The following is a 27,850-nucleotide window of genomic DNA, read 5'->3' on the forward strand; positions in this document are numbered from 1 at the left end:
ACTTCCACAACAAGGAAGCTGGCTAAAGGCAAATTTCCGCACATCAATCTTACGTCTGTCTTTCCTCAATTTGAATTTATGCTCTCTCAGGTGATTATTCTGAGCAAGAGGAAGAATCCCATTGCCATTGAGCATACTCAAACCATTCAAAGCTTTATACACCTCTATCAGATCACCTCGCCGGTGTCTAGTCTCCAGACACTGTAATTTGCAAAACTTAAGCTTTTCTTCGTAAGAACAACACTTTTTTCCATTCACTAATCTTGTTGCCCTTCTCTGTACTCGTTCCAGCAGCTCTACATCCTTCTTGAAATGAGGCCTCCAGACCTGTATACAGTACTCAAGGTGTGGCCTGACCATTGCCTTATACAAGGGAATAATCACTTCCTTATCCCTGCTAGAAAAATTCCTGTATATTATTGACAAAACACCATGAGCTACTCTTGCAGCCTGTCTGCACTGCTCAGAAAACTTCATATCTTCCTACACAACTACACCCAGGTCCTTTTCATTCTCTACCATTGTCAGTGTAGTACCACACAGCTGATACTTTGCTCTGGGGTTCCTGTTTCCCCTAAGTAGTACTTTACATTTGTCAATGTTAAACTTCATTTGCCACCTCTCAGCCCATCTGCTCAACCTTTCCAGATCCTGTTGCAGCAGCATAGCATCAGTAGTGTCCTTAACAACCCTGCCAAGCTTTGTATCGTCTGCAAACTTGGGCATTAAACTTGATATACCATCATCAGTATCATTTATAAATACAGAAAACAACAATGGACCCAACACTGAACCCTGAGGGACTCCACTAATAACATTAGTCCACGATGAGCAGTGTCCATTGATTACCACTCTCTGTCTTCTCCCCCTCAACCACCCCTTTATCCATAGCATCAGTTTGCCTCCAATGCCACACTGCTCCAATTTGTGCAGCAGTCTTCCATGTACAACAGTATCAAATGCCTTCCTAAGATCCAAATATATAATATCAAAGTTATTCCCTGCATCCAGTTCTTTTGTGACTGCATCATAGTATCCAATCAAATTGGTCAGGCAAGACTTTTCCTTAACAAAACCATGCTGTGTCCGAGCTATAATGAAGACGTCTAGATTATCCTGCAGTGCTTCTTTAACCAGTGCCTCCATTAATTTTCCTGCAACAGAAGTTAAACTCACAGGTCTATGATTACTTGTGTCAGACTTTGATTCTCCTTTGTGAATTTGGGTCACATTTGCACATCTCCAGTCAATGGGTACCTCCCCTGAGTCCAAAGAAGCGCTCATAATTATGGCTAAGGGTTTGTTTACTTCCTTTGCTGCCTCCTTTAATATAACTGGATAGATCCATCCACCGTGGGTGCCTTTTTTATGTTTATCCTCAACAATTTCTCCTCCACTTTCCTCTCAGTTATTACAAAATCATCTAGCTCACTGCCAGAGTTTACTTCACCTCTGGCATTCCCCTTCCTGAATAACTCCTGATGTGTGAATGTAGATGCAAAATACTTGTTTAGTTTGTTAGCCACCTGAGCAGGATCCTCAACTGTTGAACCATTAATATCCAATGGACCAATCTGATTCTTCCCTTTCCTTCTAGAGATTAAATAGGTAAAGAACTCTTTTCTGTTTTTCTTTGCATCCTTTGCAAAGGATTTTTCATAATCTGCCTTTGCCTGCCTTAATCTCCTTTGTGACTTGGTTATAGTCCAGTTTATATCTATCATAGGCTTCCATGTCACCCATAAATTTATATGTATCCCATTCATTTTTCTTCTCTGCCATATGTCTCATTAGTTCATCTGACATCCATGTAGGCCTAAACCTTGAACAATATTTCTTAGTTGGTATGTAAAGCCTAGTAGCTTCCAAGATAAGTTCTTTGAATGCTTCCCATTTTAAATTTGCTGTTGGTAACGTCATCAGTTGGTCCCACTGTATAGAATTTAAATACTGTCTCAGACCATCATAGTCACCTTTACGAAAGCAAAAATCCTTCCCTTTAACCCTGATGGTAGTTACCTCACTGCCACCTAGTGGTTCCCTTATTTGCAGATTCTTAATGCATGAAGAATCACTGCTGATAATCAGATCAAGAGTATTACTCCTTCTAGTTGCCTCCCGAACATGTTGATGTAGAAAACAATCAGCCAATAAATCCACAAAAGCCTTGCTAGTGTGTGAGTGACCACACTATATGTACACATCATTGCATTTAGGATTCTATTAGATAGCGTAGTATTGACAATTAATTAATTAAATTTATTGATCTTATTAATTTAAAATATCATGCCCCAGACTAGAGTAGCAAAGCAACGGGCACAGAGTGGCAGGAGTGCTGTGACTTGGGGGAGAACTGAGGGGGGCAATTCTCCAATACATCGCAGCCTAAAAAAATGGGCAACTTTTGAAATGTTTGCCGAACTCACTAGAACAGAACAAGATCTAGGCAAGGAGGATGTCTTTGTGTGTGCAAGGTGCAGAGAGTGTCTAGAAATTAGGCGTCAACTCAGTTAGCCGTTCTAATGGGCATCTATGAGAGCTTGAGATGGAGGGTAGATGTCCTTGAATAAATTAATATGAGGGGCCCGTGAAGCTCTCCGCTGCCCAACTCAATGCCAGAGCTCACTCTTGGGCATCAGACAATATAGCTGCAATCTCCGAGGCAGAATACGCTTATCCCAAAGAACTAGTTATTGTTGGTGACTCTATTGTCAGGGAGACGGGAATATATTGTGTAAAAAAGGATAGATGGAAGAGGACCAGGGTATGTCTGCCAGGGACAAAGGTTTATGACGTTGTAAAGCATATATCATCTTCTTTTAAGGGCACAAAAGGTGATATTGTTGTACACGTTGGCACCAATGACATTAAGAGTAGGAGATCTGCAGATTTACTTAAGAAGTACAGGTCAGTGTTGCAAAAAAGTCATGAGTTAGGGTTAAATTTGAAAGTGTCTGCAATTCTGCCCAGACACGATAGGAAGGAGTACATGATAAGAGCTTTGTCAATCAATTCGGCCCTGGAGGGAATGTGCAAGACTCAAGGGGCAGAATTTTTTCAGCGTGGTCTGTGCTTGTTAACAGGAGAGACTGCTTCTACAGGGATGGGGTACACTTAAATAGAAAGGGTGCAAGAATATTTGCTGATGCTATCGAGGCAGTGTTAGGTGGGTCGGGAAAACTGCTAGCTTGGGGGGGGGGGTTCACAGACTGAAAGGTTAAAAGTAGCCACAGGCAGAGGTGTGATCCTCACACGACTTTTATTAGAATAAGTAGCGACCTGGAGCAAGGGGTGCTGGGGATTTCAGGGACTGATGGCAGTCATCGTGAAACAGGTGGGTATATTGGATGTGTCAGTGTAACTAGGAATAGGAATAAGTGCATGTATGCTTGCATGTATACCAATGGTAGAAGTATAGTAAATAAATTTGATGAATTTGAAGTGTTGGTCAAGACATCAAAGGCAGATATTGTTGGGATATCAGAGACGTGGTGTCACACTGATATTAGGAGTGCAGAATTGGAATTTGGGGAGTACAATGTGTACAGAAAGGATAGACAGGATAGGAAGGGAGGAGGTGTCATGCTGTTAATTAAGAAAAACATAAAATCAAAAGGAGTGCATCCATTTGATATAGATGAACAGTGCACTGTTGAGTCAGTTTGGCGTGACACAATTTTGCTATTCGCTGTCTATCATCGAGCATGGCAACCATTGAAAGACAACTACAATTAGCAATAAAGAAACTTGGACAGAATGCAATGGCTATCAATGAACTGAGGGGAAAAACAGCAGCAATACACTTCTGTAAATTGAGATTACTTCATCCAGAACCTGTATTAACCTAAACTATTGGGTTTGATTTTTGATACCAAATTAAATTTTCATAAACATATAACCTATCTGCGAACTACATGCCTTCAGAAGTTAAACATCCTTTGTGCAGTATCGTCAGCATCTTGCGGTGCTGACAGGCAGTCACTACTGAATTTATATCGTGCTCTAATCCAGTCACAATTAGATTATGGAGCTATAGTATATGATTCAGCTAAAAACAGCATCTTACAATCCCTGAACACCATCCAACACAGTGATCTTAGATCCGCATTAGGTGCCTACAGAACCTCACCAGTTCAGAGCTTGTATGTGGAAGCACATGAACCCGCTCTGTATATTAGAAGACGAAACCTACTCTGCCAATATGCCGCCAAAATAAGAAGTCTCCATCTTATCCTTGTTGGGTATACCTAAACCAACCTCTTTGGCAAAGACTATGAATCCAAGCCTAATGAACCCATGCCTGCTGGGATACACCTCCAAGAAATAATACAGAAATGGGAAATTGATCTCAACAAAATTGAGGAAAGTTCAAATATGCATTTACCTCCATGGGAGAGACATGATGTGGACATTGATCTATACTTCTCTCAGTGGTCAAAAAACACCATATTGTCCTTTAACATCCAACAGCTACATGCCAACCATATGTTGGAACACACTGGGAAACTTGTAATCTATATGCATGGCTCTAAGTCGCACTCTCATGTAGGTGCAGAAGCTATATTCCCTTTGTACGTGGTTTAGAAATCTCTTCCACTTGTGTACAGCATACTTTCTGCAGAATTATATGCCATCCAACTTGCATTAAGTGAAATATGTCAACAGTCAGCACTTTCTGTCCTAATATATTCTAACTCGCTCAGTGCTATATCAGTCGTACAAGGTAAATGTCATTCTTGGCATCCTGTCCTACTAGAAATTGACTCTCTAATCAACCTCTGTCAAAAAAAAAAAAAAAATCTAAAATAACTCTCTGCTGGATCCCAGGACACTCTGGAATAAAAGGCAATGAAAAAGCAGATAATGCAGCAAAGTCAGCTTCTGAACTGCCGAACAATACAAAGATAGTTCCAGACTCTGATTTTAGACCAATTATTATTAGAGCATGTGAAGATGAATGGGCTCAGATATGGAGAAATCAAATGAACAATAAACTGCAGGAAATAAAACCAAATCCACAAACGTGGGACTCAAGCATCAGAAAAAGTCACAGAGAAGAAGTAATGCTTGCCAGACTAAGAATTGGCCACACCCATCTTACATATTATCATTTACTAGCTAATAAAAATCCCCCCCTCTCTGTTTTCAGGCGCCTCCATAGCCAGGTGGGAAGGAGCAGCAGTGCGTAGCACATGCTTCTTGATTAGACCGGGGTTCGAGCCCGTCACCACCAAATACGGAGGATGCGGAAAGGTCAGGGAATGACCACCGCATATCCCGGAGCAATATGGCCTTAGTTGCTAATGCTCCTAAAAACCAAATAAACAACAACAATCTCTGTTTTCAATGCCAAGTTCACTTACAGTAAAACACCTCCTTTTGGTATGCCCTCAATTCAGAAATTCCAGATTCCTTTGCTTCCCAAGTTTATGCAATAATCAGAACCCACTTACCCTATAACAGACATTAGACAACCCTGCAAATCTAGATAAACTGTTTAATTTTATTCGGCAAATCCAATTTGACAAGCAAATCTGAAAAAACTGATGTATAAAAAAAAAAAAAAAAACTGGAAAGACACATCTTGGCCTTTGACGCCCTTGTGTCTTAAAACCCTTAAACAGCAACAGCATTAAATAACCCAGGCCAATCCAACAATGAATGTGCATTTATAGAAGACCCAGACTTAGATAAGAAACAATATAATATACCTACATCCAAAACAGAGGTTGCTGCAATATTTGTTGGAGAAGACTGAGCACCACCTGCATATTGAGACATATCCATATATCCCACAGGTGACTGCTGTAGAATTATATCACTGCTAAGCAAGCATAGTGAAGACTGAAGGATCTAGATTAAACTATTTACGGTGGCTTGTGTTACGCCGGGTACAAGTGTAATGTATTAAGGTTATGTTATCATAATACAGCCTATGTCTTATCTTTTGTTGTAATTGTTAAAAGAAAATTTGATTTTCTATTCCAGTTGCTTCAGTTGAAAATGTTTTCTGTCATCTTTTTCTGTTTATTGTGAAATACATTAAATATGTGTGATTGCGTTAATCATTTTTTATTAGTTATATAGCTTTTGTTAAATTTTTTTCTTTTCAATTGCTTTTGTAATGTATGCCACTGTTGCCCTTGCATGAACTGACTTCTTTATCAACAGATAAAATGGCAGCAACAAATTACATACCAGTATGTACAGATTCTCTTGAAATTTTAATAGAGGTGACATCTTAGAGAAAAATATTAGAGGATAAACTTAAGCTTTGATTTGGTGCACTTACTACATTTAGTACACAAAATTTCATAGATGTTAGCTAGAGAAAGGTTCACACATGCCACAATGACAACAAGCCACAAGGCTGTGAATAACCAGAAGCAATTCCCTTGAGCCCCACCATCCTAAGTCATGTTGTGTTTAGCATCTAGTGTAAACCATATTAACCCTGAATAAAACTAAAACTTAGTTCTCTTAAGTTCTTTAAGATTATTTCTATCAAAATAACCAGTGAAGTAGCTTTTTTAAACTACAACTGAAACTCATAGACATATAACCTGAGAATAAAAGCTAAATGAAAGACAGTAGCTCATTTTCTTTGTGATATTAGTAACTACTGAATAGCACAGGCAATCTGTCATTTGACCATTGATCTGCACAAAACAATTCTACTCACAGTGGATGGATTTTCATGAATTTTTTAAATTTTTTCCATTAGAAAGATTTGTTTAGCCATCCCAAGTCATTAAATTTGAACAAACAGAAGCCAGAGAACCCTCTCCCTTTGGTGTGGGCACCTGTATGTGTTGAGAGGACCTCCCAGGGATGCTGCTGGTCCTCCAGATTAGCTTCACTTGGAACCAACACCCACAGCCTAGGTTTCAAGGTAACATCATAGAAATCTGCCACGTTTGCCGTGCAATATGAAACGTGGAAACTTGGAAAGGGGGATACTGGTAGTTTCAGGACCATCTTCCAGGCACCACTTTTGCTTCAACAAAACAGGTGGTCCTGAGATGGCTTGCCCAGGATCAAGTCAGCTAGTGGGTTCTCCTGCAGGGGTAAACTGTGTGAATGCCATGCCCCTGTCCTCATTGTCTGAGGGATAGGATTCAGGACTGTGGGTGTGGTGTGTGAGTAGCTCTGGTGTCCCACTCCCAAGCACATTTATGCTTGCTGAGTAGTGGGCATCTCATTTGGGCTCTGTGGCAGGTGGGGAGCCTGGGCACTAAACAAAAATAGTAAATACTGTGAATACCGATAATCAAATCTCTTTCTGTGACCTCAACATGGTCCCTATCAGAAAACAATGACTGATAATAATCACACAGCTGCAGAAAAGGCCAGAATGGAGGAAATATCAAGAACTACACCACATTTCCTGATGATCTATTAAACTTGCCAAAAACTTATGGGAAAAATATTGCCTTTTCTTTATCAAGAAAGGTTTGGCAGGCTCCCCTAAATCATTTAAATGGCTACATTCTGGTAACGTTTTAATATAAACTCAAAGTGATAAGCATTCAGAACAGCTTCTTAGAGCCACCTCTATTGAGGGAATTCCTAATATAGTAGCCCCCCATTAGACACTCAATTCATCTCATGGTATAATCTCAAAATGGGATCTTCAGATTCTTCTTCAGACACATCTTCTTGATGTGTCTGAAGAAGAATCTGTGCTCAACTAAAGCCACAAGCAGTGACAGCTATAAAATGAATGTTTGAGTATAGAGATAGGAATCTAGTATCTACTAGAAACCTGATCCTTACTTTCAACTCACAGGCATCTAAATTCTATTACAGCTTGGTACTTACACTCCCCAGTAAGGCCATACATACCCAGTCCCCAGTGCTGTTTTAATTGTCAAAAATACTGACACTCGCAAATGACCTGTCATGGTACCCTTGTATGTGCTGTATGTACCTCAAAAGACTCCAAAATAATGGGATGTTCAGTTCCAAAATCCAGTATTTGTCAGCTCTCAAGGAGACCACCCTGTATACTCACGAGCATACCAGTGGTGGAAGAAATAAAAAGAAAAACAGACTGAGAGCAGATCTAAAAATTTTCTATCAGGAGGCAAGGAAAACAGTGAAGCCAAAAAATAGTGATAAGCTAACATATGCTGAGAAAGTTGCAGGGATGCAAACTAATATGAATGCCCAAAAAACAATCAGCTCCACTCCTATATCCCTACTTCCTAGTGCTCCACTACTACCAAAACAAAATGGTAAAGAAAAGGTCAGTAAACTGTGAGACCCCCCTCCCTCCATCCCCCACATACAAGAAGTAATAGATGTAGAGGTTAAAGAGGTGCCAGACAACTCAGTCTTGGAATTCTTTGCTGGAATGAAGATGAATACAGGACAGTGCCCATACTTCCTGAAAAAAAAAAAAAAAAAGGATAAATCCATGACTGAGGAAACTAAGCACCCAGCATTTCACAAGCCAATTGATGGATCCACCAAGTGCAAATAATGGCCAAATTCATAGAGTGGAATTGCCTTATATTCTGACAATGTTGACAACATCAAGACCTTTCTCCAGGCACAAGCTATTTCACCTGTTTGCAGGAGACATATTTCTTCTCCTATTCTCTTATTAGGGGAACTTAATGACCTTAATATCCTCTGGGTTAATGAGACACTAACATGAGGCAAGGGGGCACAAAATTGAGTGCATTTTTGAAAATAATGAGCTCTATCTCTCCTTCAAATGTAGGAATAAACACCTTTCTCCATACGACCACCTGTATATGTTTACTGCGATTGATCTTTCTGTCTGCTCTCCTTCTCTCATCCCTTTGGGGAAGTTAAAGAAAATCCTATGCTAGTGACTGTCCCTGTGATATGTGTTCTGACTGAGAAAAGACCATGTGAGCCATTAAGGATATCTTAGTGGAAGTTTGATAAGGCTGACTGGAATGCCTTTGAACATCTTGCTCAGTTTGACATCACAAGAGTCAGCCAGGAGTCCATCAGTGGTCCAGTTATGTGCATTTTGTAATGTGCAGTTATGCACATTACAAAAGTTCTTGTACATGCAGCAGTAGTTGCAATTCCAAAAATATCTGTAGTTTCTACTATTTCCCAAACCTTGGCAGAATTCTGGATGCACAGCAGCAAACAAAAAAAAAAAAAAAAAGAGAGAATATCAGATAGAACTGATAGAATATTCCCCAAGGTATGGGGAATATTCTATCAGTATCCCACTACAGAAAATGTAATATTCTATAAATGTTCATGTCAAAGCACATCATATTCAATGTTGGAGTCAAAAGGAATCTTGGATCGGTTTTTACCACATCCATAGCCCAGTCTACTAGCTTACAACTAGTCTGGGTAAGATCTGGAAAATGGAAAGAAAATATCCATCGTGCCCTTCAGTGATCCTAGAGATGCAGTGATGTGCAATTGCAGATCCAACTGCAGATGCAAATACTCTAGGGCAGCATTTCCCAAACTGGGGTTCACAAAATAATTTTACCACAAATAATATGACCAGTTCCAGAGGGATCCATTTCATGTACCCCTGGAACTGGTCAAATTTTTCATTCTATGTACAGCAGATCGATGATAAATAAAGTTATTATTACATATTTATGTAAAAATAAGAATAAAGTTGAGGTTGTTTTAAACATAAAACTTGGGTTTTCTAAAAAGAAAATTCAAATGTTCGCGCACACACACACACACACACGCGCGCGCACACACGCACGCGCGCACACACACACACACAGGTCCGAAAACATTTTTTGAAAGGGTCTGTAGATCTCAGTAGTTTGGGAAAAATTGCTCTAGGGGAAACATTTGCAAAAAAAATCTCTGCTTTAATATCATTCTTCCCTGACTTCCTAGCCCTAAAAGAAAATAGTGTGACACTCTTTCTTGCACAAGAAAGTGCTACCGGGCCAGCTGACATCCATACAAAATGATAAAACACCTCCCACCACAATATAAGGATCACCTTTTAATTTTATTTAATAGAATATTTATTGAAAAAAAAATTTCCAGACTCCTGGTGAAAGGCAATCCTTGCCTTCTTGAAGCCAGGAAAGGGTGACAAAAACCCAAGTAATTATCATCCCATTGCTCTGTCAAGCTGTTTGTGCAAGAGCCTAGAAAGGATGGTTGACATTCGCCTTGTATTTAGATACAAATGGCTTCCAAAGAAACAGGTCTACTTTGGATCATTTAATCAGAGTAGAAACATACATTCATGATGCTTTTATAAACTCAAGCATCTCTTGTCAGCTTGCTTATTGAAAAAGTGTATGACCCAGCCTGGTGATTTGGCATATTACAAGACCTCCATAACTTTGGTAACCTTCTCATTTTTATAAAGCACTCCTGTCTGATCACTCATTTCAAGTTCCTGTAGAATCGACACTCTTTTGAAGTTTTTTCCATGAGGAGGGAGTTAACAAGAATCCATTTTAAGTGTCATGGAAAATCTGAAAAACACTCATCGGACTGCCAACCGACCCTTTAATGTTTGGATTCAAGGACTTTTAAGTGAGCTAGACTTGCTGGTAGACAATGTTGCTGAATCACATAGAGAGTTCCTTCCATCCTTGCTGACCTAAACTTGCTGGTAGACAATGTTGCTGAATCACATAGAGAGTTCCTTCCACCCTTGCATGCTACACTCTCAACTTGTGACTCCTCGTTTAAGGATGAGGGGGGAAGCTGCAGCAACTCTTTTATATATGATAGTTTTATATATATACAATCAAGTTGTAAGCAATAGAATTAGTCCCCTTGATCACATCCGAGATGGCCATTACCAAAGATATATGATAAAACTGATTCACCAAGCAGGTTATAGGCTTTATTAACAATGAAATTTGATTCTCATCCAGTTCAACAGCAGATGTTCTATTTTATTTTTCAATCTGGATTTGATATCAATTTCTGCTGGATCCAAGCTACATTGAGATGAAGGGAAATGAATTAGCTGGTATCACTGTGAAATCAGCCATTCCCCTGGATAACCATTGCCTATCAGTCCCCTATACAAACTACAGGAAAACTATCCACAACCAAATTTATTCCCTCTGGTAAGATTCTCGGCAGGACAGACTTCAAACAAATTAAAACAGATTAAGCCTGTAATTGATTTATATAATCATATTATAAATAAGAATTTAATTTATAAGACTTTAAAATATTATATTTCTATTATTTTAATTGTGTTACATTTTTGATATAGTAACTTATTTACAGTTAGTTAGTTAGTTAGTTATTTAGGAGCATTAGCAACTAAGGCCGTATTGCTCCAGGAATATGCGGTGGTCATTCCCTGACCTTTCCGCATCCTCCGTATTTGGTGGTGACGGGCTTGAACCCCGGTCTAATCAAGAAGCATGTGCTAAGCACTGCTGCTCCTTCCCACCTGGCTATGGAGGCGCCTAACTTATTTACAGGTTATCAGGAATAAGTATTTTGATTTGGTGCATTTTGGACTGAGCTGTTGACGCTCTATAAAAATTCAAATAACCAACCAACTGTAGAAGCTAGAGATGATCTCTCTATAGATTAAAAAAAGTTTCCTCCTAGTAATATATATATATTCGAGCCAATGGGAGAAGAGGGCGAAGAAATTACTTACTACAGATGCAATTAATTATTGACAACTGCCTCCATAACATTCACTAACCTTGTACATGTGCTTCCCTGTCTAACATTTGAAGTTCCACTGCAACGTTTTTTGTATTTTAATAAATACAGCTACTCCCTGATTTACAGAAGGGTTGCGTTTTGTGGAATCCTGTGTGAGTCAGAATTTCCCTAAATGCTTATGCAGCACTTGCAAATTTGATTGAAGCAAAAAAGAAATGTTCGGCGAACATGTAAATAGAATTATTTATTCAATTTTTTTTATCTCCTGTGCAGAAAAAATTACAAAAGTTTTCAAAATTATAAAATTACAAAAAGAGAGAGGAGACAGGCATAACGTCAGCAAGTTTTATCTTTCAAGCATCGTTGCCAGAATCAACTCTCCATCCAATAAGCACACTGCTGCAGAAGTTGAGGTCTGTGGAGATTTAGAAGGGGTTTTTTCCCAACACATCACAATTTCTGTGCAGCTGCAGAATCGGCACTGGCGACTTCACTGCATACTTTAATGTTTTGGAAACCAGCATGATGCTTGAACCTATTAAACCACCCATTGCTTGCCATGAACTTGGCTTGGGGTTCACCATACTTATCATTAATATCTTCATAAATGCATTCTTGCTTTTGCTTGAATGACCATTGGACTCAGGGGCACTTGCTTCTGAATCAGATTTTCCATCCATGTTATTAATAGTTTTTCCATCTTCGATATAGCACCTGAATGCTGTTTTCCGATCACTGTTGATCTTAAATGCATTCATCCTTTAACATGTTCTTTTATACGCACACTGTCCCTTAAAATTGTATTCACCATTGAAACAGCGAGACCTAATTCCTGTGCAATAGATGACAAACTTTGTCCTGCTCTGTACTTAATGATTTTCGTCTGATGATATTTTAAGGAGTCCTTATGTGCTGTGATGTAATGACAAACTCACCTCATAGTAATCCCCTTAGTTGGCTGAAAGTTTTACCACGTACATAGTGGTTATGAGATTCTAATAACTTACGGGGGATTATAAATTTAAATGCTAAGTTATGGGCTTTAAAAATTTTTCTAAGAAAGGAAAGTGCACCTTCCATTCTATGTTTGTCTAATTAATATAAATTAAATGAGATAAAAGCTAATAGCCGCGCATGAGCGACTTTCGAAATCATCTTCAGTTAGCTATAGTGGGGAGGGGAAAGCGCGTGAGTGTGTTATATACAGGTTGAGTTCCCGAAATGCATTTCAGTGCACGTAGAAACTTAATATGTGCTAAATTCCAAATAGGGGAGAAGTTGGCGGGAATCTTTTTGTTTAATATGTTAAGTGATGTGTGGCGCTTAAACCACTCAATGACGAGGGGGCTTCGTTTTGAAGGATTTTATAACTGGAATTTAGTTTAACTACTGTGATCACTGAATCGATGAGTGGGTTATATGATTATAAGATTGAACATGTTGTGTTAGTTCTGTACTTGCTAAATTAGGGGCGCCTCCATAGTCAGGTGGACAGGAGCAGCAGTGCATAGCACACACTTTTTAATTAGACCAGGGTTCGAGCCCATCACCACCAAATATGGAGGATGCGGAAAAGTCATGGAATGACCACCGCATATCCCCGGAGCAATATGGCCTTAGTTGCTAATGCTCCTAAAAACCAAATAGCAGCTAAATTAGATTTGAAGCTACCAAAGTGATAGTATGCACGCATGTTAGAAATTTTTGATGTCCCGAATTTTGCTGTTGTACTGCCTATGTAACATGCTTGACAATCTGATTGGCATCTAATCAAATATATAATGTTATTATGATCTTGTGTCCCATACTCGTATGTTGTCTTGTATGAATTGAATTTAGAACTTAATTTGTTATAAGATGTAAATGTTAATTTGATATCTGTATTTTTAAAAATCTGTTGAAGTCATCTCGCATATTGTTGATGGTATGGGAGGGCGATAAGGGGTTTGTGTATCTTATTCTTATTCACGTGGTTATTAGTATTATTATTATGGACTTTGGTGATGGTTTCTTTTATTAGTTGTAATGGGTATTTCCTGTCGATGAATTTTTTGGTGGGGTATTGCAATTCTACGGATAGGTCTGTTTTGGGTGACTATATTTGATAGCATTGTATAAATGATTGTATAGAACTGCTTTTTTGATGTATAGAGGATGGTGTGAGTGGTAAAGTAAGAATTTACCTGTATGTGTGTTCTTTCTGTATATTTTGGTGCCTAAAGATGTACCTATTTTATATATAGTGAGGTTTAGAAAATTAATTTTATTATCGGTTTCTACTTAGAGGGTAAATTTGAGTCTCATGTGTTGTATTAAACGTGTTCAGTAAAGTATCGATAGTGGTTTTGTTGCCTATTAAGAGGACATCGTCCGCATATCTCATATATAGTTTAATCTGTGGGGAAAGGGTTGGAGTATTTTTTCTTCAGTAGAAGCGAGGTAGATTTCGGATAAAGGGGCAGAGATACCGAGGCCCATGGGGAGGCCAAAATTTTATATATATATATGTCAAATTTTAGTCCTGCTCTTTGGGGTGCAACAATATTCCTCGTACATTATCAAACCCAAAAGTCTGGTATATTGTCAATGATATACAGGAATTTTGCTAGTAGGGAAAAGGAGGTGATTGTCCCTCTGCATAAGGCAATGTTCAGGCCACACCTTGAGTACTGCGTACAGGTCTGGAGGCTTCATTTTAGGAAAGATGTAGATTTGCTTGAACGTGTACAGAGAAGGGCAACAAAATTGATGAGGGGAATAAAGGGATCCTCTTACCAAGAGAGGCTTAAGCTCTGCAAATTGCAGCGGCTGGTGACTAGGCACCTGCGAGGTAATCTGATTGAGATGTATAAGGCCTTGAATGGGTTGAGCACACAGAATTCAGATGGGATTCTTCCACTTGTTCAGATTATGAACCTAAGGGGGCATAAATTCAAATTGAGGAAAGACAGCTGTAGAATAGATATACGGAAATTTGCCTTTAGCCAGCAAGTTGTTAATTTCTGGAACAAACTTTCATCTGTCGTGGAAGTTTATAGGTTAAATAAATTTAAGGAGAAATTGGACAAACATTTAGAGCAAATGATTGTGTGAAATTTGTAATTGTTTTTTTTTTTTTTTTTTTTTTTGGCTGATGCTACATAAGCTCATACACACTTGCTTTCTTGCATCACATGCCACGATTACTATTGCTATAGGGAAAGAGATTCCTATGGTGGAGTGTGCTTTTTTCAGCTGTGTCCCACACTGGCCTGGGGGTTACCCTAATGGCCAATGTCAGCATCCCACACCATGCCAGCTAGGAAAAGCTACAGCAAGGTGTCAGCTTGGATAACCACGATGCCTCTGTCCAGTGAAGAGGCTAAGATATAACATGCAATTAATAATAACTTTCATTCACTCAACATTCACACAATTTTACTTTTTATAATTTTTTTTTTACCCTTTCTGTTTTCTTTTATAAATTAGATTAGATATCAATCAGTGCGTTTCGATGGGTGTGTCTTTTACGTAGAAAAGATCGACATACTCCGTTCTACCTCTACATGTTATGTAGGAAAGCATGCGCCGGGTTTGGCAAGGAAAGCAAGCAAGGTCGAAGCCCCAAGTTATTATCATTATTTCTATCCATAAATATTGCACTGATTATCCATATGCTGTATGCATGTTTGGAGGGATGAATGATTAATAAATAAAGAAATATTCTGGATTTAAATATTACCCATATTAAAGTGATGCTTGATTTTTGTGGTCAGTTTTTTATAAATAAATAATGAAATATTGCTACAAGTATTTGTTCATTCGATTAAACACAAAATATCCCTTAAATATATGTTATGTATTTTAACTTTTATTAAAACCCAGGAGGCAATAAGTAAAATACATTATAAGATGTTAACTGCATTTTACTTGGGGCATGTGCTATTATTTTATTAAATCACAAATCTGTGAAGTAAAGTATTACAAAAAGTTGAGTGATTATCACATTTGAAGTACTTGTGGTAAAGTAAAAACAGTTATTTTATTAGTTGTTAATAATTAATTGTTCTTCCTTCATTCACTTGAACACAACTGCATTCAGTATTTCTAATGAAGAATAGGATGCTGGTTCTGCTGTATTCTGATATTATATGCTACAGGTTAAAGATATAAAATAAAATATATAGCTCTGCAGAAGCTGCCTTTCCCATTACATGTTCTAATAGCCCTAGCTATATTTTAACCATGTGTGATAGTAAATGGTATAAATTTTGTCTGGCTCAGATCACTAATAGAAAAAGATTGTTTCATACATTTTCTAAATTGCCTACTTTAGTTTATGCATTCAACAGAAACTGTTAATACATATTTCTTGATAGATTAGTTTGGTTGTTAGTGCTTTATTATTCATCACATTACATACCTTGTGTATTATTTAACGGTTGGTCCATAAGTAGTGTCCCTTTGGCCATAAAATTATAAAAACGACAGAGTTGAAATTTATTAATACAAAGTTGAAATTTATATCATTTATTAAACAAATGGGAAGCTTGTATACATCATTCTGTGTATCTACCCTGTTCACTACATTTTTGCCATTGTTGTTGCAACTCACATAAGCATTGTTTTAAAAGGATAGACCCTGATATTGAAGCTCGCCTGTCGCTTTGTTTTTTTTAGTTCCTCATCACTCAGAAAGTTTTTTCCATGGTTTTCCATTTTTTTTTTTATATTTGGACGTATGAAGATATCTCTTTATATGTCAAGAGAAAGAGAGAGAGAAAAAACAGATGTAGCAAGTCTGGGCTATGTGCGAGATGAGGCAAACTCTCCACTCTCTAGATCTATAGCAGTTTTCATCTGAGTCATATGCCTGGCATTAGTGTAATATGATATGGTATCTTGTTAGATCCTTCCTTTTTTGTTTTATAACTCTATTAAGCTTATCAAGTGTTTGGCAGTATCTTTCCTTATTTATAGTTTGACCTTTAAAATGAAATTTGGTCCTGTCCTGAAATACCGTGTCCATAATTTTTTGTGATGATCTGGCAGTTTAAGGTTTTTCTTCACTGGAGATGACAATGGTGTCCATTCCATAGACCAACATTTAGAATAAAGATCATAATGGAAGATCCAGATCTTTTAAAACATTGCTTATATCAGAAGTCTTGTTATATGCTTTCCTCAATTTTTCATGAATCTGAACAGCTGAGTTTTCTCCTGACTTGAAAACAAACTCTATCACCAACCATTGGTAGAAACAGACATTTGTTTAACTGTTCATAACTTTAGATCTGGAACAGACATTTTTATTTTAGCATGTTTGTCTTAATATCTGTGCTAGTAGTATATAAAATTTCATGATGGTAACTTAATTACAAAAAAATTTTGTTTCCCAAGTGTTCGTACTGTCAGGCTAATGGACCGACCCATGTATGTATAAAACTAGCATTTTGTGTATTTTAGTACTTACATGCTGTACGAAAAAAAAAAAAAAAAAAAAAACCATGAGAACACACACAATAACACAAGAGTAATATGCTAAATTGCACTTATCAAAATTAGACAGCCAAATTCATTTTAATTCTGTTTTCTTTATAGGAGTAATCCCTTGGGTATGAAAGGCCACATAGCTAAAAGATATGGAGATTTAGTTCACGATTTATGGAGTGGCACTTCTAGAACTATAGCTCCTCTTAAGCTAAGAGTGAGTTTATTTGTTTTATTTATGGATTTATTTATTTCTTTTTTTTATTAGGATCTGTGCTTTAATTGTCAGGCAGGAAATTTTATTTTTTCTTAATTTTATGACTGGTATATATATATTTTTTTCTGACTTATTACAAAAAATTTTTTCTTTCAGTATATTCTTATGCAAAAAAGTTGAATTTGTGAATGTATTATTATTTTTTTATTATTTATTAACAAAAGTTTTTGTTTTTTTTAACCTAAAAGGAAGAATCACATGGTTAAAATAATCAAAAACAGGATTTTGAAATGTTCTGTTTCAAAGTAACTATAGAGCATTTATTTTTCACATAGTTTTCACTAGTTGTGTAATATAGGATTGATGGCCAAATATCTTCAGTAAACAGTGTGCGATTTAGTGCAGGCTAAATACTGTTCTTAGAAGAAATAACTGTTCTTAGAAGCATTTATTTTTCACATAGTTTTCAATAGTTGTGTAATATAGGATTGATGGCCAAATATCTTCAGTTAACAGTGTGCACTTTAGAACAGGCTGAATACTGTTCTTAGAAGAACTATAAAGTTGGCAGATCACAGATTTGAGGACTAAGTAAAGGGTAAAGTGTGTTGGTTGTCTGACGGTGCTGGGGTTTTTCCCCATCTCCACGTTGTATTCTTTATAAGTGACACAGACCTCTGTAGAGGCCAGAGATTTAAAAAGTGTGTGGGCAGTGGTTTGTTGTGTAGTGTAGTGTTATGTTCTGTTGTTTCTCTGACCATTTAGCCATTGTGCCGCACCATTGCCCACACTTTGCCACGAGGAGGCAGGTCAGGCACCCAGTAGATTATTTAAGTACTCTGGCAGGCCCCGCCAATATTTTCCGAGGATTTCAGTGGCAAGACATATATATATATAAAAGGGGGGGGGGGGGTTAAACACTAGAATTTGGAAAAGAAGAAAGAGGTTTACAAGAAAGCGGTTGAATTTTTAGACATTGATTAGAATTTGGTGCCATTGTTAGGGGCGTACTTGGTTGGTTTAATTAGAGTTGGGGTGGGGAGACTGGGGGGAACAGGTAGAAGGATAGGGCGGTAGAGAGTAGGCATCAGGCAGAAGGATGAGGACAATAGACTAGGCATCGCCTGGTGGGGACAAGCCCCACCAGGCAAAGTATGGGGGAGGCAGGGAGTGGAGGATATAGACTTGTCTCCTCCCTCCCCTGCCTGGGGATGGGGTTTTAAAAGGAACTGGGTTAGAGTACCCAGTTCAGATCGGCAAATGGCGTGTTGACAGCAAAGCTGCAGTATGTCTTCGTCGGTGATGGTTGTCCGGTCTATGTTTTGTCGAATCCAGTAGGAAGGTCAAACTGCCCAACCCGCTCCGGGGGTGGGATATGTTAGCTGGCAGTGGGGAACCCACCGAGGAGGGGGAAAGAAGAGACACATTTACTTCATTCATAATCTGCATTCTCACTCTTCTTGCATTCTATTTTTATACCTTTTTCTTATAGTTTGTAATTTTTTTTTTTTTTTTTTTTCCCTGTTAGGTTATATATATACAGGCAGTTCTCGCTTTACGAGTTTTCGCTTTAGGAGTACTCGGGTTTACGAGTTTTTTTCCCTAAATATCAGGTATCAACAAAATCGAAAATATGAACATTAATTGCAAAAAAATGAATGTTAAACGTTCATAAATACCGCATTCCGAACCAAGTGCATAGCTGTACAGTACAGTACAGTACAGTGTGCCCTGCTTTACGATATTAATTGGTTCCAGAGACACCATCGTATCGTTAAAATATCGTAATGTAAACCCAATATCAAATTGTGTTTTTTGGTAATTCGTTTCAAGGTCTCGGAAGTTGAAATTTTTGCTGTATAACTAAGCTATTTATCTCTTTAAAATGTCATTTTTAAGGTTACAAGCGTGACCTAAGGCCATATAAAAGGTCGTGAGGCTTGGTTTGTAAATTGTATTAGTTACCAATTGAAATCATTATAATGCACTACATTTTCATTGTTATTATATGTTCTGTTATAAGAATCAATTTTAAACGCCTTTGTGATATTTTTCTAAAGCATATTTCTGGAGTTCACAACCAGAAAACAATAAAAACAATTTGCACTTTCCGGTTTATTGGGCTTTTCTGTTAGTGCAGGTAATTATAAACTGGAAGTAAACTCGATCTTCTTGCATTTGCAAAAATACCAATAGCTGGAATTGTGTGGTTTTTTTATGTTATTATGGTGAAATGTGTTTCCCCTTTACTGAAATCTTCGATCGTATAAAAAACAAATACATTTTCAGAATCTTCTCTTCGTTCCTTTTTTTTAAGCTTCGTAAACTTTGTTACTCCACGCGAATCGTGTTAGTTGCAATTTGTGTTTGTGCCATTAAAAAATGCTTATGTATGCAATCATGAAGATTATCTTGGAAACAAAAGCCTCGTGAAACATTTCTGAAGAAGACGACTCCTTGTGCAACAAACCAACGAGTGACGAGCCAATAATGAATGATCAACGATTGTGCATTTATTCGATGATGATGAAAAATAAGCATTCTCTCACATTTGTAAGTCATAAATAATTTCTCTGTTATTATAATTTGCTTGATTTTACAGGCTACATTTTCATTTCATTCGATAAATCAATCATCGTTTAAACATAAACTAATTAGCTAATTTCATTTTGAGAATGTAACCCTTATTTTTAACCTTATGTCTACGGGAGATAAATTCCCACTTTACGAGTTTTCGCTTTACGAGCGTGCACTAGGAACGAATTAACTCGTAAAGTCGAGAACTACCTGTATGTATATATATATATATATATATATATATATTTTTTTTTTTTTTTTTTTTTTTAATTTATTATTATTTTTGTTTTTTCTCGCTCATTCATTCATCTCTCTCACATACCAGGGGAGGATGCAATGGTGTGTAATGTAATTTAAATACTAATGCTTAACAATTAAGCTAAATAACAAAGAATATAAAAGATTAAAACTAGGGTTAGTGTGTACTTAACTGTAACATTTATGGTTTGTGTTCTTTTTCTCACACACTTACACTCTCATTCATTCTTCTGGCTTTCATTTCATTTGTTCAACTCTTACTTTCTGCACTGCACTCCCTGGCACCTCAACTTCTGTTATTCTTCAGTTGTGGTGTAGGCCTAGCTGCAAATGTTTTGCAGGCCAGGGTAGAATGCAGTGATAGTGTTTGTGTTGTTAGTAAATGTTTGTTAGTATTTATAAAGTAGTTTAAGTTATTATTAACTTTGTATGCTTTCAGCCAATTACATTTGCTCATCCACTCATTCCCATTCACCATAAGGCTCATTCACTCCCTTTTCCTCATGCTGGGTCACTCTTTCTTTCCCCAAAACTGGTAATTATTCCCTTTTACCATAATTCCTAGTTCACTATTTCAGTGACCAGCCTATTCATTCTGTCTTTCATTCTACATTGTATCCCCTTGCTGCCATCTTACTGATATTTTTCAGCTAATCTGCTTCCCTAGCTGCCTGTACACATCCTTCCCCCACATGGTTACTTATTTGGTGTGGAGCCCAGGTTCCTACACATGGCAGGGTAGTCCTTGCAGGCATCCAGGTCAGTCTGGTTTTGTCATGTCAGAGTGCACAATACTGCTGTCCTGGCAGTTATTAGGTTATCATCTGGGCATGGTGGGAGATGTGGGCAATTTTAACTATTGATTATTGTTTAATTGCTGGGCAGCCGAATTGCCCGTCTTTGGATAGTTCTGCGCATTTCGAATACTTTGTGTGAAGATTGTTAAGGCTTTATAATTTTCCTCTTCTATAATGAATAGATGTTCTCCTCTTGGAAGGGTCCAATCTGTGCTATTAGCTGTGTTCTGAGGATGTCATAAATTATACATTCATATAGAATGTATGCCCAGTCTTCACTCTCACCACAGGTGCAATTTGGGTCATTAGTCAGTCCTAAGGAGGTTAGTTTTGCCTTTAGGGAGCCGTGGCCTGTCAATATGAATGTTGTAAAAAGTCCAGGGCCATACCACTTAGGCTGCAATGGGTTGACCATTGCCATCTGTGACAGAAATCGTTTGGTAACTAGGCCTCTGTTTTCCCTGATCCCATTTTGTTTGCCATAACTCATCAAGTTTTGTGGCTATTCTTTTTCTTTCAGCAGTGAAAATTGTGGCAGCATCAAGGGCTATCCCCTGAAATTCTGTGCGTATGCCCTTTTTAAGTCTTTAATATAAGCCTCTTTTGGCTACTTCCAGGTAAAGTGGGAGAGCTCTGACCAGCAACTGTAGTGCAGGTGTGCTCACTGTGCGACATGGTCTGGTAGTGGTGAGAAGTATTGTCCTTTGTATCGATTCTAATTTATTCCTGTTTCTTACTATGGCCGAGCTTGTGATGAACCACACACACCGGCTCCATAGGTGATAACAGGTAGGAACGTGAGGACTGTAGGTCATAGACAACTTGTGATGAATATTAGCTACACAGTAACGAAAGTAGGGATGGGCAAAGAAAAATCAGAATGTAGATTAAACAACTAAAAATTTTAAGTTTTTAATTTTGTTTTATGGACTCAGTCTTTAATGAATATGGAAGATTAGGTATGGAAATGAAGAATAGAATAGTTAAGTCAGAGAGAGAAAGAGAGAGAGTAGAAGCCAGTTAAAAATTAATTTGAAGCTAAAGAGGAATCGGCAAAGGGAAAAATTAGCTTTTTATAAAAGAGTTTTTAAGCCTCTTTTAACCTGTGGCAGGGGTCGGCAACCTTTTTTGAGTGAAGAGCCATTTTTTTTTTATCTAATTTAAAAAAATGTGAGAATCCAAAGAGCCTCAGCTGGGGGGGGGGGGGGGGGTTAAGAAATGGAATGGAGTGGGAAGGTGTTTTATTAAAAAAAATACGTATTTTGAAATATTATTTATTAATACTGAAAAAAAGTAACAAACATCCAATTAGGTACAAATTAATGTGACTTTTGCTGCTGAACTTCTTGAGCAAGTCTCTCAACGTCAGGCGAGTATGCTGTAATTTTCATCTTTAAACATGCTGAGATACTCACATTGTTCAGATGGTTTCTTGATTTATTTTTAATATAGTTCATGTTCAAAAATATTTGCCCACAGAAATACGTTGAACCAAAATCTGAGGTAAGTCCAAACACAAATACCGTATTTTCAAATATATGTGTTCGGTAAGTTACTTCATGCATCGAACACAATTGGGCCTTGCTTTTTCAACTCATTTATTGCTGTCCATTTGTGTAGAATTGCAAGGGCAGCCTTTTGCCTTTCCAAATTTCCAATTTAAGTTTTAAGGCATTTTAGTCTTGCACTCTACATGTCCTTGATTTTTAAGTGCTCTAACTCTATTTCAAATTGTGCTTCATGTGGGCTAAAAGTTAGAGCTGCAGTTGCATGCTCAAAGAGTTGCATTGCAGGTGAAATTTACAGTCTTTATTTTTGCATCACTTGCTTCCTGGTTACAGGGAACCAACCATATTTAAGTACTTTTTATCCATGTGCTTAAATATGGTTGCCCCACTATGGATCAAGCTAGTTTAATCTGTTTTGATCATTCATATCAGAGCACCCATGGTTGCTTCGTTGGTAAAACACAGGCCATGACAGAAATGTAAATGCTTGGGAATTTTCACAAACAGTTGCTCCAGTCATCAAGTTGTGACTGTGATTTCTCCTAAATTTCTTTTCTGTTATTTTTCTCTGTCAGTGAAAGTGTCAGTGTTTGCTTATGAGTGATTCGTGAATAGCTAGGTTTCCTAGCATTATTTGGGGCAGCAGTTATGTTTTATCTGTTTTCAGGATCCTATTCTGCTCTGCTTCACTGTGCAAGGATTGGCTCTTGCTTTTTATTTTATTGGTATTTTATTTATTTTTAGTTTCATTTTTTATTTTGTAGTTTCATAGTTTTCTCTGAGTTGTTTATTTTGTTTGTTTGGTTGCATATAATAATAATAATAAACTTCTTTATTGCTGCTAAGTACAGTACAAGTGCTAGAGACAATAGTTCTCATCACGGCGACATGACCAAAATTAATAGTTACATGGGATATTATAAGTTACACAAAATAAAAACATGTAAATTGAAATTATAATGATAAGAAAAATATAACAGAGCTGAATATTGTAACACAATTTGGAAGAATTTATCCCAGTTCAACAGATTCAATCCACTCGAGGAGAATGCGATGGTATTTGTAGTCGGTGACCATCTTCTGCAGGCTAATTCCAAAAAGGAGCAGTGCCTGAATTTTGGCGAGTGCTTGGGTAGGTACAAAATGATTACACAGTTTCAGCCGGTTGTATTTGAGAATTAGTGTGGGCTGTGACCTCAAGGATGGCAGAAGATTGTGCCACTGACAAAAATCCCAGATGTTTGGGGCATTTATCACTCCTGTGTAAATTTTTTACTGTAGTCATTAAATGCCTACTGTCCATTAACTTAGTGAGCCTGGGTACATTTAGCTGCTCAGCCATGTCAGTTATTCTCAATTGAGGGGGTCGGCGATGCTTATTTGTGGCCCATTTCCGGATCCAGTATTCACACACGAACACCAGTTTTTGAAGTAAGGGTCGCGCAGATGCCCAAATATCAGCAGCGTTATAAAATAACTGGATAAACGATGGTTTGAAGGTACCTCGTAGTGGTTGCAGCATTGGTGGAATGAAGTAAGTGTTGCTTCACTCTCCAGCTTAGGGCATCAAATCTCAGCTTTGAATCAAAATTGACACCGAGGTCCTTATAGCAGTCTCATCCCATCAGCCACTGGAATGAGAGTGCCAGAAACTGATGGTTGAATTACTGTTGGTTGCTGTTTCAATGAGTAAATCATTATTTTAGATTTTGAAGGGTTAAGGTTTAACCCAAACATCTTCAAGTAAGTTGAAAGAGCGGTCAAGTTCTCAGTGATTGAAGACTTAATTGCCTTTGGGTTTGCAGACGGTGGGATTCAAGTAAGGAACTTTATATCATCAACGTATATTAAAGCGTCATCACGGGGATGCATGAATGGAATTAGAATGGCTGAGAAAAGAAGACCAGACAAGACGCCACCTTGTTGTGGACTCCTGCATTGATTTTCTTTGTAAAGTGGATTTTTCTTCATTGTGAGGTGGACGCTTTATTTCTCAGTGAAGCGGTGAAGAAAGCTAGTAGATCTCCCTTTATCCTGAAGAAGAATTGCAGAAGGCTGAGAAGGGCTGTGGTGTCTAAGCTGTTCAATATCGGCGTACACAATAGCTAATTCGGAATTAGTTTCGAAGGCCTGAAGAACTGATGTCTGTGCTGCCATGAGGGTTGTTATGGTGGATCTATTTGCGACTGCAAAGTGGAACTGTTTCGGTTTTTGTGGCATCATCTGTTTGTTCAATGCTGGAAGGAGTACCTTTTCAAGTGGTTTGAGATGGGTGGAAGAGATATTTCTCAAATAACTATAATAGCTAACTATAGTTACACCCAAATAACTAACTATAGTAGTTATCTTTCAAATATCACTTATTGTATTTAGCAGCTATCTTAATATGTGTTATAAAAGTTTAATTTGAGACATTTAGAAATCTTGGCATAACAAATCTGTTCAAAGGTAAGAGAAAGGCACATCTAAAATAGCTTTTTTTTTTTTTTTTTATGTGAACCCCAAACACGAGAGGTATTAGGACCTTTAGTACTTAGTACCGTGCTTGGGTTGGAGGTTGAGAAGACAAAAGAAGATATTTGTTGACATTGGACTTGAACTACTGCAGATTGTAATTTTCAGGAAATACATATGAAGGAAGGTTGTTCCAGAAAACGGCAGTTGAATGAATAAATGAGTAAGATGAAAACTTGGTTCTGTGAGTTTGAAGTTGGACAGTAAATGGATGTTGGCTGGTGGCGGCACGTGTTCGGACTGTTTTGAAAGAGAGAGCGGGAATTATAGAAGCCAATTCAGAAGAACAGTGCCCATGTAACTGTAGAAGAGGCATGCAGCAGAAACAGTACGTCTATGAGACAGCAAGTGGAGAGACTCTGTTAGAGATGAATCATTAATTAACCTAACTGCCCTCTTCTGAATGGAATCAAGAAGCCTGAGAGAGGTTTTGGGGGGCACCACCCCAGATGTGGGAACAATATTCCATGGCTGGGCAGATTTGCGATTTATACAGAGTGAGCAGCTGTTTGGAAGAAAAGTAATGTTGAGAGCGAAAGAGAAAACCAAGTTTTTTAGATGCAGAGGAAGCAATATTTGTAATGTGCTTGTGCCAAGAGAGATTAGAAGTCAGGGTAATCCCCAAAAGAGATATATCATTTTGCCTAGAAATCGGAGTGTCACTAAAGATAAGCATAGGAGCAGAAGAATCTTTTTTGCGAGATATAAGACAAGACTGAGTTTTAGAAGGGTTGAAATCAACTAAGTTGTCTTTGCCCCACTGGAGAATTACCTGAAGATCGGCATTTAAGGAATTGGTAGCAGATTTTCGAGTAGTTGAATCTGATTGAGTAGGACAAGGTTTCTCAAAATGGAAAGTGGAATGCAATGTGCTATCATCGGCAAAACTGTGGATAGAATTTCCAGTCAATGAAAGAAGGTCATTAATATACAAGAGGAAAAGAGTGGGGGAAAGAACGGAACCTTGGGGGACACTGGCATTAGTGGAGAAGTTAGAAGACAGAGCCATTTACCATCACCCTCAGTGAGCGATCAGAGAGAAAACTGGATAACCAATTACTAAAAACAGTTGGCAAACCATAAGATGGAAGCTTGTTTAGAAGACCTTTATGCCAAACACGATCAAAAGCCTTTGAGATGTCAAGAGCAACTACTTGTGTTTCACCAAACCTTTCCATTGATTTAGTCCATAAATGGGTAACATAAGCCAGAATATCACCAGTGGATCGACACTGATGGAATCCATACTGGCGATCATTAATCAGACGGAAGGTTTCTAGGTAGTTTAAGAGTTGGTGGTTAATTGATTTCTCCATTACTTTAGAAAGAGTAGAAGTAATTGCATTGGGACGATAATTGGATGGGAGGGATTTGTCACTTGTAATTTTTAGGAACTGGCTGGATATGAGCAAATTTCCAAGCAGAAGGAAAAACACCTTTGGAATAAGAAAGTGAAAAAAGGCGGCAAAGAATAGGAGTAAGTTCAGGAGCACAGGTTTTGAGAACATGTGGAGAAATACCATCAGGACCTGGAACTTTCTTAGCATCAAGATTCATCAAAATCCTTCTGATATCCTTTTGGCGGAAGTCCACAGGAGGCATTAAATGGAGCATGTTGGGAATGGTGGGAGGTGTTTTACCAAGATCATTAATACATGAGCTGGAAGAAAAATGGGATGCTTGCAGGTCAGCTTTATCCTTGGCTGAAGTGACAACAGAACCATCTGGTTTAGACAGAGGTGGGAGCAGAGATGGGCAAAAGTTGTGACCAATAGCTTTGGCAAGAGACCAGAATGCTCGGCTACCATTAGGGCAAGAAGCAAGTTTTCTACTCTTAGCCTGTTCAAACTCTAGTTTAGACTGATTAATAATTGCTTTACAATTGTTGCAAGCTTTGGTGTAGGCAGAAAATGAAACTGAAGAATTAGAAACAAGCCAATTACGATATGCAACATTTTTCTCTTGAACAGCCTTAGCACATTTATTGGAAAACCAAGGTTTAGATAAAGGACGAGATTTTAAATTGGAGTGTGGGATAAAGGATTCCATTCCTGCAAGAATAATTTCACTGACACGATCTGAGCAAACGTCGACATCAGAAGTTTTGAAACAGTAATCTGACCAAGGAAAAGAAGAAAAGAAGTCTCGCAGGTCGTCCCATTTTGCATTCTTGTAATGCCAAACAACACGAGGTTCGGAATAGCCATGAGATAAAGGTTCCATTGGAGAAGAGACAATCACCAAGTTGTGATCTGAAGTGTCTAAAGGACCTCTCACTTCGACCGTGTACTTAGAAGGGTTCTTTGTGAGAAAAAGATCAAGCGTATTGGCTGTATGATTAGGATTGTCCGGTATTCTTATAGGTAAATGAACAATTTGTGCTAGGTCATTAGTAATTGCAAAAGCCTCAGCATCTCGACCTGCTAGGTCGGTGTGACTAGAAAACGGAAGCCAGCTGGAGTTGTGAACATTAAAATCACCAAGGAAAATTACCTCACTGTTAGGAAAGTTGGACTGGAGAAAGTCAAGTTGCAAAGAGAGGAAGTCAAAGAGCTCCAAGTGATTAGTGGATTTGGGAGAATGTTAGAGACAACAGATGAATTTGACACAACGAGGTAGAGAGATTTTAAGCCAGAGAAGATCAAAGAGAAGAGATTCCAATTTGCCAAGTGTCTGACAGGGAATATCAGAACAGACATATGCACAAGTGTACCACCTTTGAGGCAAAAGGAATCATACAGCGAATAATTTGGGCATCTGAGATGAGCAGTAGTTGAATCAACCGATAACTGAGATTCTGTGAGAAAAAGTACATGGGGTTGGGAGACTGCAAGTGGAAATGGACATCGTTGAGATTAGAATTGAGACTTCGTATATTTGTG

The 27,850-nt window shown here is 38.0% G+C and overlaps 1 protein-coding gene across 1 annotated transcript in view; it reads left to right on the top strand.

Annotated features, from left to right (window-relative positions):
- The window catches only part of Usp32 (Ubiquitin specific protease 32), an 837,997-nt gene that overhangs the window by 499,541 nt on the left and 310,606 nt on the right, over positions 1–27,850 (top strand). The window contains exon 21 of the mRNA XM_090368859.1: positions 17,209–17,314. Within this exon, the coding sequence (XP_090224985.1) occupies positions 17,209–17,314 (106 nt within the window). The remainder of the gene's footprint in view (positions 1–17,208; positions 17,315–27,850) is intronic.

Source organism: Mastigoproctus giganteus, chromosome 1 (assembly GCF_048544385.1).
Source record: "Mastigoproctus giganteus isolate SK-2022 chromosome 1, ASM4854438v1, whole genome shotgun sequence".
Lineage (NCBI taxonomy): Eukaryota > Metazoa > Arthropoda > Arachnida > Uropygi > Thelyphonidae > Mastigoproctus > Mastigoproctus giganteus.